Source organism: Neopelma chrysocephalum, unplaced genomic scaffold, assembly GCF_003984885.1.
Source record: "Neopelma chrysocephalum unplaced genomic scaffold, ASM398488v2 Primary Assembly neopelma1_382, whole genome shotgun sequence".
NCBI lineage: Eukaryota > Metazoa > Chordata > Aves > Passeriformes > Pipridae > Neopelma > Neopelma chrysocephalum.
In genome coordinates, this window is record NW_020898046.1 from 1724247 (window position 1) to 1739007 (window position 14761).

A 14761-nucleotide genomic window follows, 5' to 3' on the forward strand; every position below is an offset into this window, starting at 1 on the left:
CAACTTGGTATTATATACAGTATTCATTAGAAGGGTGATTGGTATCAGTGCTACAAAACTATACTCCCAATATACTTCTGCTACTAATAGCATATAATATACATTTACATAAGATTATGTCTTCCTTCTAATTATTTCATAAGGCAGACTTCAACTTGAAATCAAGGCGGTTTTTTGCCTAAAATTTTTTCAATGTTTTCAATACCTGTTTCTCCTACAGCTTTTATTTCTGGTTCCCCCAATATTTTCAGGGAGAGATAACTTTGTTTCTTCAGAAGTTAAGTAGTGCATCTCAGGGCCCTACAGCAAGAAGCATAAAGCTGACATCCTCATGACCATTTCCTTCCACCAGCTTCTCTATCGATATGACTTTCCTAAACTTTCTGTAAGTTATTTTGGAGCATAAAAATTCTCTGTCTGGCTTTCCCCCTCATCTACCTACTTGGTATCTCTAATGTGAAAAAACAGTTTTTCACATTATCCAAGAGCATGGGCATAGATTTTCAAAGTAGTATGGAATCAAGCATAGTTTAATTAGTCCCTTTAAATCTTTCTCTTTCTTGTGTACATCTTAAAAAAAAAAGTCTATTTCAAACAACTGACTACTATTAATACTACAGTATGCTAGCAGGATTTAGCAGTGAAACACCTACCAATATACTGAAAATGGGTGTTTAACTACCAAAATCCCAAGCTGATAAGTGATTTCTGTGCAGGTAAAATAATTCATCACTTGGTGAGACAAAGTTATGCCAAACATGGAACACAATCAGCGACTTAACAAAAATGCAGGACTATCATATTCCCACAAACATTTGTCTTACGCACACACACTACCAAAAATGTAACTTCAAAAAGAGTTGGGGCTCTTGTTGTTGTTTTCTTTGGGGTTTTTACCCCTATAACGATAGCTAACTCAAAGAAGTTAAACAATGCTAGAATTAGAGTGATCTAAATTTAAATATGAAATTAAAAAATTCTTTACCTTGCACTTAAAAATAGACTTGCTATTTGACAGGGAAGTACAGCAATGACAGTGCATTGCCATCTTGAGGCTGGCTAGCTGAACTGCATGTCCCAACCAAAATACATCTATTTTTTTACCAACCACAACAGTAATTTAGCCAGAAGTACCAAAGCCATTATAAAACACACAGCATTACCACCCTATGTTTTTGCTTTATTTTTATGCCAGGAGCTCTGTAGTTTCTTTTCAGGATTGGATATACTTTTAAAGAGGGAGAACCCTTAACAGTAGAACAAAAGCAAACAAACAAATAAAGCTGTTTAGTATATTAGATCCTGTCAGAAAGAGAATCAAGACTATTCATCTCATATTACCAAGAAAAATCTGAGCTAAAGCTTAATTAGTAATACAGATTTCCCAGATCCTTGGAAATTACTACTCAAGTTTAGTTCACCACCAAAGAGTGATTCAGACTAAAAGATTATCCTAAATTACTACTTTGTGTAATATTACAAAAACACAGTTACACAGTTACACATGTTACACATCTTAATACAGATATGTTTGTAACATAGGAGTGTTCATAAAGAAAACAGCACGCTTTCCAGACATAAGACTTTCTGGTGTGGGTTTCATCATGGCTAGGCTTCGCGAACGAAGATTTGGGAAGGACTCTACCCACGTTTCTTGCAAGCGCGTTGGTGGCTAAAAAGGCCAATACGGCAAGCGCGTTGGTGGCTAAAAAGGCCAATACGGCAAGCGCGTTGGTGGCTAAAAAGGCCAATACGGGTGTGGGTTTAAAGGGGTAAGAATCACCAAGCTACATTCAAAAGTAGTACCTATGTAAATTGTCCTTGCAAGAACCTTTACACAGATCTCTGTAACACAAACTGATTCAATAATCTGACACCCTGCTCAAATAAAACCTACAGATGTCAAATACATAAACACTCTAAGGTTTTAGTCTTTTTTCTTTTATCTTTTTTTTTTTTAAATTAACTTCTACTTCTGAAAAGATTGCTTGGAAAACACGTCTGTTGATATTCCCAACCCTGAAACAGCAAGGAATATGGTTGAATTTACAGTCACACTGGAAGCACCAAGTTGAAGCTGCAAGGTGCATATATATATAATTGAGTGGTATAAATGCTTTTAATAGAGGTCAGAGACATCTGATTTTGCTTGTTTGTGAAACCAATTACATCTATGAGGTTACTTACAAGGGCTATTGGTTTACTAAAATAGTTACATTGGTTTTTCTTATCCTCTTTGTAAGCAAACTGGCCTGTTCTCAAAACCCACAAATGGCCATTTGAAGCCTGTTATTTTTACACCCAAGGTGAAGTATGTTTTCCTGACCTATCCAGAGGTCTTTAAGAAAACAAGAAAAAGCCTCTTTGAAAGTTACCTGCTTGGTTTGGAGGCTGCCAGCCCTTGGCAGAACCCAGGGGTCCCACTGGCTTGAGGGCTGCAGCAGATGTGGTGTTGGCGGGAGCAGGTCTCGCATCCGCGTTGTCCTGGCAAGCAGGCACGCTCCTCGCCGGGGTGGCCGTAAAAGCAGCGGGCTGGGTGGCTTCCAGGGAATCACTGTTCAGAAACGAGGGAAGAATAAATAAAATGCCTCTTGGTAGAATGAGAGAATTTGTGAAATGGAGATGTGGAGAGATATTCCCTCACCCTGCTGCAACAAAGCAGCACCCACTGCTCTGTCATCACTCACAAACTGTTTTTAACAACTGGACACTTGACACTTGAGTAATGTCTGCCAGAAGTCAATATAGTCAACTAAATCCCTTCACGATTTCCATTTAAAATAATTAAGTGTCAACATGATACAGGTTAAAGTAGAACCCTTGCTGTAAATTTAGTACACTCGCACACATTTTCAATACCTTTTTTTTTTCCTTGGAAACTAGGCAAATACTCATATAGGCAGATTATACTTGTACATCTTAATAAAAATCATCAATCTAAAAGTGACTGAATTAAATGTAATATTGTTCTATGGGCCAGTGCTGCCCCTAATGATTAAGTTTTTCAAAAGAGTTGTAAGTTTCTTTATTCATTAAACAACATGCACAATATTTTATATTGTCTCTTTAGAGTAGTTTACAGCTGCTTTTATATTTTAAGGGTCAGCAGAACTCTTTTAGCTCTTTAAAAAATACATGATGAAAACTGAACTTAATCACAATTCACATAGAGTGTAAGTAGCCACTAATTATGCTGCCAACAGGAAAACTTTTCATTTCTCACTTGCTTTTGGGAAGCTGGAAAAAAATATTTTCATTTTAAATATTCAAAGTAGAGGAGTAATTGCTAATGAAGGTCATTTGCAAACTAAAAGGACCACAAAAACAGGAAATTAACTCAACAATGTTGCAAAATACAGCCCAAACCATTCCAAATACATATTTTGCACAATTTGAAAACCCATCAGTTAACACACTAGAAGCCTTGTATTCTTTCCTCTATCAAAGGAAAAGAAATTTACAGCACATGTGCACCATGCGTATTTCACTGGGGTCATTCACAGAATCATAGATTGTGCCAAGTTCATAAAGTAAAAATCCATGACCTATTTTTACTTTACAAGTGCTGCACACGTACAATATGGCCTTGCCCATACAACATGCAAGAACTTGAACACAACATGAGGCCAAAACACAAGTTCATAACCTTGATTTTTTTTGTCTCTAGATTTACAGGGTAAATAATTCATGTATTTTGAATCTTCTTCTGGGCAAGGGATAAAAAATATTATTCACAGTTTAGAGAATATATCTGAATGCTCAGTTTAATGAGTAACAGCTATTGTGATTGTAGGCTTTTGGTACCAGTGGTATCTGTGCTGAACTTACACTGATGGATTTTCTATACAAAGTGTGCACAAGCCCAAAGTGTTGCACAAAGCAAGACCCTGCATTTTGTTATGTTCAGATGATGAAAATATATTAAAAGACATTTGTATAGTGCAAATGGAGGCCTTGAAAGTACACATTAGTCTTCTTAAAGGCCTAGGATACAAGTCTTTATTACAGCAGACTTTGAAGCAGCGGAGATACACTTCATAAAAGTGCTATTGCAGACTGAAAAAGGATAGGGAAACCCTCTGTTGTGAAGTATCAGCTCAGTGGTCAAAGATGACAAGGTAGTTTGGGATTGGCTTCCACTATGAAAAAAATTCACCTGCAATTTCATAGTTACAGAAATGTCCTTCTGTACTGTTGAGTATATTTGACACATAACCCATCAAACCCATTCCAGGCCAGAGCCCCTCTGCAACTTTAAGAATTCCTCATTAACACTGCTGGTGCTAAAAAAAGAAAGTTTCCTCCTTCTCCATCCAAGAGACTCATCACTGCTTGTCAGATCGCTTTTCCAGTCTAGCACCTCTTTACTGCCTTTGTCTGGAACACATAAATCATAAATAATACAAATCATCTATCATAAATAAGGAAATCCTGCTGAGTCAGCAGCTGTCTTGTACAGAAGAGGCTACTTGACAAGCAAAAATAGATGTAAGACAATCAAAAAGGGTACCCTGTAGGTAGGAGGTGGCGAGGAAGCAGACTGACCACATGTCCACAAGGTTGATTGCAATGCTGACTGGAAACTCACTATTGCTATTTTTGTGGTTTATTTCTAAGGCTTGTGAATGACTTGGCATGCTAGTTCATAGTATATTCTGAGTTGGAAGGGATCCACAAGGATCATTGAGTCCAACTCTTAAGTGAATGGCCCATATAGGGATCTGCTGAAGCAACAGATTATTGGAGACACTTCGTCTTTCATTTAGAAATTCAGTGAAATCCGAATGACCCCAAACTAAAAGACAATTATAAACCCAGGTATAAACTACCTGTGATTTTTTTTATCACCTCTCGCAGTTTATGTGACAGGAGCCTATTTTGGCAAAAAGTTTCTCAAAGGAAAATCTTGAAGCCATTACTCTGACAGAGAGGATCATGTTGGCCTCAGGGCAAAACTTCTGACAGGTCTTGGACATCCTTTGTACTCTGTGTCTGGTTCTTTCAAGCAAGAGTTGAATAAACTCAAGCCACCACCATTTTTCCTGAATTACAGCCTCCAATCACAGTTGCCTGAGAGTGCACATGCAGTGTGCTCTATAGAAAGATATATCCATGTTTGTCTTCCTTTCAAAGACATGCTGCTCCTTCAGCAGTGTCTCCCTCATGAGAGGTTCAACCTTTGAAATGCTCAACTTCAAATTCATGCTGCAAAATTAATTCCTCAACATTTTACTTTATGTTCATCTACACTAAGAAACACTCAAATTCCAATTATTTTTATCCATCTTTATAAATATAGTGATGGATCTTTTCAGAAGCACACTTACCTTCTACAAAGTGGCTGTACAATACCCACAATTAGCCCCACTAATATTTTGTAACTCACTAGGATATTGCAAAATGATGACCCAAGTTTCACTACCTAGAAACTACATGACTTGAAGAGACAAAAATATGTACTGAAATTCAAGGACATTAACAGGTTATGGAAGAGAGCTCCCATCTGCTTTTCAGTGTCATTCCTAGGAAACTGAGGGAGGAATGATAAACCTTATGTATTTACCAAGTTCCATGTGAGTACTTTCTCAGACTTTCCAGTTGACACTCATTGGTCAGGTTCAGGTCAAGAACATTTTGATATCAGAACACTTGTACTACTATTAATGACACACCTACCTTCTGTCTCTAGTATTAACATTTTAACTCCGTTTCATAACTCTGAACAACTCCTTCTCCAGCTGATGAATACTTACAGCAAATATGAAAGTTCTCCATGATGAAAACTAATGCAACCAAGAGTCACATCCCTGCAAGACAACGTTCCCTGCAAGATGGGAATGCTCTGCTGTCAAGCTTTGGGCAAGGAGTTTTAGCAGTGCAAGAATGAAGGAATGGTGAAACATGAGTCTGACAGACTCAGTCTTGCATCCTGAAAACCCGAGAAGTTTGATTAACAAGCTATAGGAAGATTAGTCAAAATAATTCTGGAAGTGAGTTTCAAGGGAAACAGATTGCAAAAACAGTCCCAAAAAGATTCATGGCAAAGAAGCAAGCCAAAGATGCCTCTCTATCTTTTACATAAGCTAGCTTGGACATAATAGACAGTGTTGTTCCATGGAGAACAACTCCTATCACACAGTACAGCCTTTTTCTATCGGAGTGAGTACATATATGGAAAACACAACTTTCTGAGGAGCCAGTCTGAGGCCTGGGAACACACACAGGGTGCAAATTTTATCCTGAGTTCACAAAAGGTTCCCTGGACTTACCCTCTCCTGATCAACAAAAGCATTGTGGAAACTGGCAAAAAAAAAAAAAAAAAACACTAGAAAAAGTAATAATTCCTCCTCCTGTGTGGGAGGATGTGGGTCCAGATCACCCATGAAATAAGCACCAGTTTTTCAGAGACCAGGTTGAATACATTTCAGAATATTTTAAGAAATTTGCACTGGAAAATCCTTCTGAATGTCTTTAGAGGTTTTGATGCTCTGCCTCTCCATCCCCCCACTCTTGCCCCTGAAAAAGACAAAAAAGGAAAGAGAAAAAAAAAACAGAAAAGAAAAACTCATGATCTATGGCTATAGATGCCTAAAACTACCTCCATCCTTCAATTGAAACTCCTATATAATGCCACCCAGAATTTCTTCAACAAACTTTAGAAAAGCTAACTCAAGCTTCTCTCCCAAGCAGGTTCAAGAGAAAAACAAAACCAAGACGCCCACAACCAAAAAAAAGAAAAAAAAATGGTTTCTGGCACAACCAAGTACAATATGATAGCCTTGATTCTGCTTTATGTCTTCTAAAGCCAAAATAGTTTAACAAAAATAAGACTTCCCTTGCACTACACAATGCTGCCTGATGGCTCTCTGTTAACCCCAAGCAGACATCAAGCATACTCCAGAAACCTGAACAAATGCCTTATAATTTATATACACAATGCTTTGCATAGCACTAAAGAGGGAAAAAATAAAAAAGGACTTTTTAAATACAAACTTTAAAAACATTTGTATTAATGAAACTTTGCACTTTCAAAGTAAGGAAAGGATGACTTGTCTGCCATAAAAACTCTGTAAGTAAACTGTTGCACAGACGTTCCTCCAAAGCTTTGCAGCACAATATTTAAGCTTTGCTGCTTAAGTCGTACAAATCACATGATGTATTTTGTCCAGTATTAAAATACATTACAGTTGTGCCTACATATAGGATATCAGAAAAAGGTAGGTATGAGAATTATAACAAAAGTCCATGAACAGGGGAAATACATACACCTTTTTGCAAGGGTTTTATGGTGTAACAATAGAGAAATAGAAGACGACAAACACTTGAGTGCTGACCTTGTTCCCACCCCTACTACAAACCCATGGTCTCAGTCAGAGTTTCCTTTTCATGCTAACCTAGCAGTGCTCCAGTAACATGCAAGAAAGAAGAAATGCAAAACAGAGAAACAAAAAGAAAGAGCAGAGAAATTCATCTGGGTGGAGGTTATTTCCATATCAAGTTACGGGGAGGGAGTATGTAACCCTTCTGTAAGCAGTGCTCCAACAGAAACAACTCAAAGTGTCTTTGAGAATAAGTTTCTCTCAGTTAACACCAGTGCTCATCTCACAAGGCCAAACTATCCTTTTTCTAAAGTAATTGTATGTGACATAGTATCAGGAAGATAAACCAAAAGTCATGTCAAAAACAAAAGCCATGTCAACACCCATTCTTGCTGGCATTTCCCAAAATTTCACAGTGCTTCTGCCTTGCAATTATTTTTAAGGCAGAGCTCCAATTCTTAGACATGAAAGATATTACGTACATCATTTCCTTTTCTGCATACGCGTTGTTCGTTAAAAAAACACAAAAGCTCCATAAACTTAAGGTTATCTCTGTTGCCATCAGGATGAAACACTTAGCTTAGTGAAAGATTGCATGGCTGTTATAAATCCAAAAAAGGCCTTTACTGAGGAGACTGGTGGGGAAGAAAACGTGTGGATGTTCAGCACCACTTCAGGTCAGTTACTAAGTCAGAAAAAGGTCAAGTTCTCTGGCAGCTACCCGTACAGAGCAGTTTAAGAAAGACAGCTTTTTGGAGCAGATGGTGAAGTGAGAGTGATAAAAAGGAAATATTTCTGGAGCAACCTTACTGCAGAACAAAATCAACACACAGTTTTTGTTATAGCTACAATCTTGAGTTTTTCCCCAGAGATAATGCAAAGAAGCCTAAGCTACCTTGGTAGAATAGATTCATTACCTTTTCATGGAAGTTATACAAGATAGAGTCAGAAAATACAAACTCCAAAGCAGTTTATTTACTTGGCTTTCTTGGTTAAGCCAACTTTTTTTTTGAACAAGACAGTCTACTATCTACTCTCATATACTCATCTATTGATGAGTATATGGGACATTAGATTTCAGCTCTCCTTCTTTATCAACTATTTAATTGTGGGAAGAAGTGAGCTGCCATTTAAAATAACTTTTCTGCATTACATTTGTGTACATATGTAATTAGATGGATTGTAATGCAAAGACATTTTAATACCTAGTTTCTCACACTTAATGTGTAAATTTCTCTCAAATTTTTAATTTTTTTCCGACATAATTGATTGCTTGATCTTTGTTGAAATTCAATGAGAAATTCACTGACACTACATTTATCTTCTTTTATCTCCTTTTCATACATGTTTCTCAAGCCTTACAATAAAGACCGTCCTCCTTTATTTACTAGGGCGAGACAGCACAAAGCTTCATTTCTTCGGCTCCATCTACTAGTAACCTCTTCTTCCTTACCGGTGATGGCAGCTTGAGACTAAGGATGATAATATGGAAACCAGAAATAATTACCCTCATATGTTGTATGACATCTCCAGATCAACACCAGCTATTCTGGGGAAAATCCTTTTAAGAAAATGCAGTTTATGCATAACATTCTCTGGACTAACTGTACTGCTACATCACATTTCCCAAATTTCAGTTCATAACCTATTTGGGGTGTCCCTAACAGCCTGAAAATTATATGCTTGCTTTATTACATTATGAACCAGGGTAACCTGGCTATTACAATGGCTTAAGAGAAAATTCATTTTTCACAAGTTTAAAAATTACCTTTTAAACCCCCTAATAATCCATGTTTGTTTATTTCAAGCAATTCAACCTGGATCCAATACTGATATGGTCTTTTAAGAAGGCTTATATGGTCTCTGTACTCCCAGTATACCTTCTGGCTCCCTGGCACATCTCTCTCCAGCTCTTGTCAGTTGGAAGAGCAAAACAGATTAAAACCCTCCAAAACTAGACTTTAACTATGGAAGAGGGAAAGAAGTTCTCTATTGTTTCCGGCCTTTCCCAACAGACAGTCCCATTTACTTGTAAGTGACAGCAACCAAATGGAGCCACTTTGAGAATCTCAGCTTTCTAGCAGGAGTGAGTGAGCGCATCTCCAAAGAAAAATCTTCAAAACAAGGACAGTTTCTCCCCATATGGTGAGTAAATGATGGATAAACATAGAGAAGAAAGTTTCCATTCATGCAACAATCTGCCTTTACTTGCAGCTTATGCCATAAACAACACACATTAGTGAGTGAAGGAAGAAAGAAAAGGGAAGTCAGAGAATTCATTTTCACCACCATTATTAGCTCTACTAAAGTATCACCAAATAAACACCACAGCTAAAGAACAAAATCTTGCTGGCAGCACGGCCTGGGCTTCACCTGTAGTGCACAAACAGGTATCAGAACTCCTGGAGAGGTTTTCTCTTTTAATGAGTACATAAAAAGGTTTCCTAGTAGGTATCATTCAGTGGCAAAAATAAAATTAGTATTCAAAGTTGTAATATATCACTACAATTCTGTTAATATTCCTTTTTGTTCTTTCTGAAGTAGATATACCACAACATTAGAAATTTTGATACAACTTAAGACTGTTTGTGCCTAATAAACTTCTATTTCCCCTCTCCAAGGTTAGGGATACTTTAGCCTTTCCTAGTGACTGAGGTCACCTCGGAATTCATAAACAGGAGGGAAAGAACTAATTCTTGTTACTCAAAAGAAGATTCTACATCAAGTGGATCTCAGCTCTACTTATAATTGGGCCTTATCTCTAGAAGAGTCTAACTCTAGCAAAAATGCAAATAAAACCCCACAAATTATTTCTTCCTTAGCACAATTTAATATATACTGCCCTGTAAAATAACCAAATAGACTTCTGCCTTTGCAGCTTCCCACTTAAGCAAGAGTTAATGTAGCTGCGGTCAGGAAATGAGAACAAACAGTCCTGTGCACTGAACAGAATCAGCTCTGGAACAAAGGCCCTAGACAGCAAATAATTTTTAAAATAGTGATTTGCTGGACTGCATACCAGTTGTTTGATTTTATTCATTACAAGTGAGTTTTGAAAAATAGCAGCTCTTTGTTCCTGGAGCACCCTTGCAGCCCAACACGCCGCTTACTCACTCAAGGAAATGTTGCAAATAATTCACCCGGATAGATGTTTTAAGCCAGAATATCTTGTTTCTTCTCCAGCTGGCTATTTGGAGTGATGGTGCCTCCCTTGGAGGTTCACAGCACAACACAAACAGCACCATGCATATTAGAAGGGCACTTGATGATGGTGAGGAAAATCTCACTTAGTACAGTGGACTTGCACAAACACCATCAGCAGGACCAGGGTGGAGCTTAGTTCTGCAAAGGGGTGAAATCAGTAGGATTTGGGGTTGGTGACCTCGTGTCAAAGACCAGAATAGGCACACTGTGTCAAGTGTGCAGACAACAGGAACATGCTTTGAAAGAGAAGGTGGTTTCTTGTGAGTCCTAAGTGCCAACCGTGCACCACACTTGGACAATACCTTTTGCTCTTTGGCAACTCCAGAGCACTTATGGACTTCCTGGAGGGTCCAATAGCCTGCAGAGGAGGCTTAGCGACAGGTGTGGTGAGCAGGGCATCCAAGAGCGAGTGGTAGACACCAGGTTCAGAGAGTCTAGCAAATGTTTAAAAAGAACCCATAAACAAGCTAGGTGACCACACAAAGTTCAAATTGGCTGGGACCATTGGAAACCCCAAAACCCTTAAGAAAAGCCAAGGATAAATGATGTAGGAATTATGCCTAAACAACAAGTCCACAAAGTGGGCATTGCACACTTCTGGGGATGCACAAGACAAGCCACTAGAGTCTGAGAATAATTTACTTTTTTTTTTTACCATTGATAAAGTAAAATAAAAAGTAATCAGAAAATAGTGTTTATTTAATCTTTTTCTCATCTTTTTTAATTTTCTGGTTTTGTGTTTACTTTATAATGTACAGAATTTATTAGTACATTAGGGTATCTATGTAATTTAGAAAAACATAAATGCACACATTATTGCATAATCAAAAATATTTTACTGATATGAATGGATGATTGACAAACTTGTCAAAATTTTTAGTCTTAAGGAAGTCTTTATAAAAAGCAATACAGTAAAGACTTAGATGGAACTCAGAAAGTTGTTTTCAAGCATTGAAAAGTTCCTCGACAATACAGATTATTCTTTGTCACCCATGCAACACAAATGTTATTTACAGTTATTTTACTAACTGAACTGTAAAACAGGTATCATGAGGAATAGAATGGTAGAATTACTCACCAAGGCTCAGAGTGACAGTCTGGAGGTAAGCTAAAAACAGAGCACGGGAGCCTTGGACATATTCTAATGACTTGTCCACCACACTAGTGTGAAAGAGCTGATTTCACAACCTTGCCAGGGACCAGTTATTCTTGTGTGAACTTGAACTTTCTTAAGCCAAGCTAAAAAACATTCCTTTTAAAGTTTACGTCTACCTGGCCCGGACAGCAAGAGCAGCAGACACAGTAGCAGCAGCCACGCTCCTAATTTTTGATCTCTGCTTGAAAGGAGAAAGAACTGAAAGAGGAGTGGGTCCAAGGATCGGCAGATTTCTCGAGGAATTTTCCTGCAGTACTTTCATAGCACAGAAGCTTTAAGCCAACAAAGGAGAAAAGAGAGAAAGCAGGAAGATTGACAGAGACACAGTACAATACCAGACCCCATTAATCACTGGAAAGTTATGTGATTGTAGGTTTCCAGCTCACAGAGATGTGAGGCAATGTAGTAGCCACTTGAATACTAATACAGAAAACAGCAATTTTGATTTTAACCACAAATAAAACCTTCCCTTCACCACATGAGCATTTAGCATCTGTGAGCCTTCAAATTCCACATGCTAGACCCCACCTCGCAAACCTGGATCATTCCCACTGAACCAGGCCCCAGAACACTTCATGGGGATCCACATGAGTCTCCCTGGTGTGGAGAGAATGAGCCTTGAAGATAATTTATCTTCTCCTCTTTTTCATAATAAAGAGTAAACATAGAAAACTTGGGAATATTTGCTGATACAGCTTCATCAGATCCATTTTTAGCCACCTTTATCAAATTCAGCATGCCCCTCTTCCCCTTTTCATTTTCCCTGCTTATTATATGGGTGGAAGTGAATGTAAACAGACAAAAAAAATCTGAAAAAACTAGACTGGCTTCAAGGTAAGTTCTACACTGGTGAATCTATAACTCAGGTTCTTATTTTAAAATTTCAAGATTATCCACTGAATTGCTGTATATTTTTTAAAATAACTATAGAAATCAATGGAATGCTCCAAAAACACAACTATATACCACTTTTCAGATTTAAATGCAAAACCAGTGCCTGAATATCTTGCTTACACCTAGTATCTTCTGTAGATATACCTTAAAAGATTTACCTTGTATGACTTATAGATGATTTAGACTGAAAGCTTGAGATTTTATTGAAAGAATTTGCTTCGCAAGTAGGCAGAGATGCTTCATGCCTGCCCAAAAGCAGCAAGAGAAGAAAAGTTGTTAATCAAACACATATTACACCTCTGGCAATGCTAACTAAAGCTCAGGTGGAGTTAATTTAAGGATTTTTTTAAAAGCCCTCCTTATCCATAAAAAACAACAAAAAAACCCCCACTCAACTCCCCCCCCCCAAAAAACCAAACCAAACCAAAACAAGACCTCAAAAAACAGATATGGTTTAATATCCTGTAGTGTTCATTATGGAGGGAAGCACTTTCTTTGACTACTGGTAAACACTATACTCCAGATGTCCCATCACTGCACAAGTTAATGCCTGTATTCTCCTCCAAAAACTTCAGGCTATTGGACAATTTAAAAACATACACTCTGTAGCAAATGTGACTAACCTTTGAAAGTCAGGTGAATAAGATGTGGAATATCAAAGCACCATGCATTATGCACACTGTGTCTTACACCCAAAACCTTCTTCCACACTTGGACACTATAGGTACTCTTCACATCACCAACTTTTGCCAACACAGTCCTTCTACCCATGACTGCTTTTCCTTCTCCATCAAAGGTCTGCTTTAATTTTTAAATTATTTTTCTAACTTTCGCCTAAAAGCTACTTGAATTTCTAATTATTATGTAAATCGTCAGCAGGTCAGGAGACACCTGTAAGCTGCTCCATCATGACAGCATCATCATCAAAAAAATCAGATGAAACTGTATGACTTTAACTAAAAGAGGAGAGATTTAAATTAGATGTTAGGAAGCAATCCTTGTGAGAATGGTGAGGCACTGGAACAGGTTGCCCAGAGAAGCTGTGGACGCCCCAACCCTGGAAATGTTCAAGGCCAGGTTGGATGAGAATTTGAGCAACATGGTCCAGTGGAAAGTGTCCCTGCCCACGGCACGGGGTGTTGGAACTAGATGATCTTTACAGTCCCTTCAAACCAAACTATTCTGTGCTTCCCTGTATGTACAAGCACAGTTTCTGATCGTGCCTTACTAACAGAGGTGGGTTCGGAAGTACCTGGCAAGAGCAGGAGGCTGCCCGAGGACCATTTCCACACACGGGGTTGCAGAAGGCAGCCACCCCACTGGGTCAGCAGGCAGGGGGAACTCAGCAGTCTGCGTGGCCACAGCACACTTTGTGGGGAGATGAGGTGCTTTATCAGCTGGCAAAAAGCTTGCTGCGCCTGGAGCAGGCAACTCCACAGCTATTTTCCTAGTTGATGTTAATTTCACAAGTAGTTATAGTGAGATGAAATATGGAGAAGAAATCTCTCATTTGATTAAAAATACAAAACAGCAATTGACAACTCTTTCTACCTGGTGTTTTGCATCTTTTGTAAGAAGAATAAGCGAATAGCACGTGAGGGCTTTTTTTTCCTTCTTTCCTGCGAAGCAAATACTCATTCTCTAGGAATCAGACACAACTAATTTTTGGGGCATTTTCACAGCTGAAGTTTGAGCACTTGTTTAACCACAAAACCAAACTATTTGGGTAGTTTAAAGTAGTTACTCAAAAGACAGCAAACCTGAACAACAGCAAGTTGTATATTAGAAACTCTACCTAGTGTAAGTAGATGATACTTTAGGCATTGTGGCTACTTGGCTGCTGGTATTTAAAATCTGAAAAATTGAATGGAGATGAGGTGTACACTTGGGTAAGACTTCCAAAAGGTTCTCAAACAAAAGTTCTAAGAAATAAAAGGAAGCAGAAGGACAAGTAGCATTCTCAAGAAAGCAATATTTCTCCCCCATACTTTATGTCCTCTTGCTTGTCATCAAACCAAAACAACCATTAAAGACCTGACAGCCTTAGACCTCCTCTACTCCCCAGCCTGCTAATTTTCCAATTAAATGAGCAACTTGTGTCTTTGCAAAATCCCTTTTCCATGATGACTACAACTGAGGGAAGTTGTTAAGGAAAACTGATGCAGAAATGTCAAACCTGTCAAAAAGG

General features: G+C 38.2%; 1 protein-coding gene across 6 annotated transcripts in view; it reads right to left on the reverse strand.

The window, feature by feature from the left end:
• The window catches only part of PDLIM5 (PDZ and LIM domain 5), a 126299-nt gene that overhangs the window by 24831 nt on the left and 86707 nt on the right, over positions 1-14761 (reverse strand). For all 6 annotated transcript variants that reach the window (XM_027706540.1, XM_027706539.1, XM_027706544.1 and 3 more), the window contains one exon: positions 2376-2554. In XM_027706540.1, the coding sequence (XP_027562341.1) occupies positions 2376-2554 (179 nt within the window). The remainder of the gene's footprint in view (positions 1-2375; positions 2555-14761) is intronic.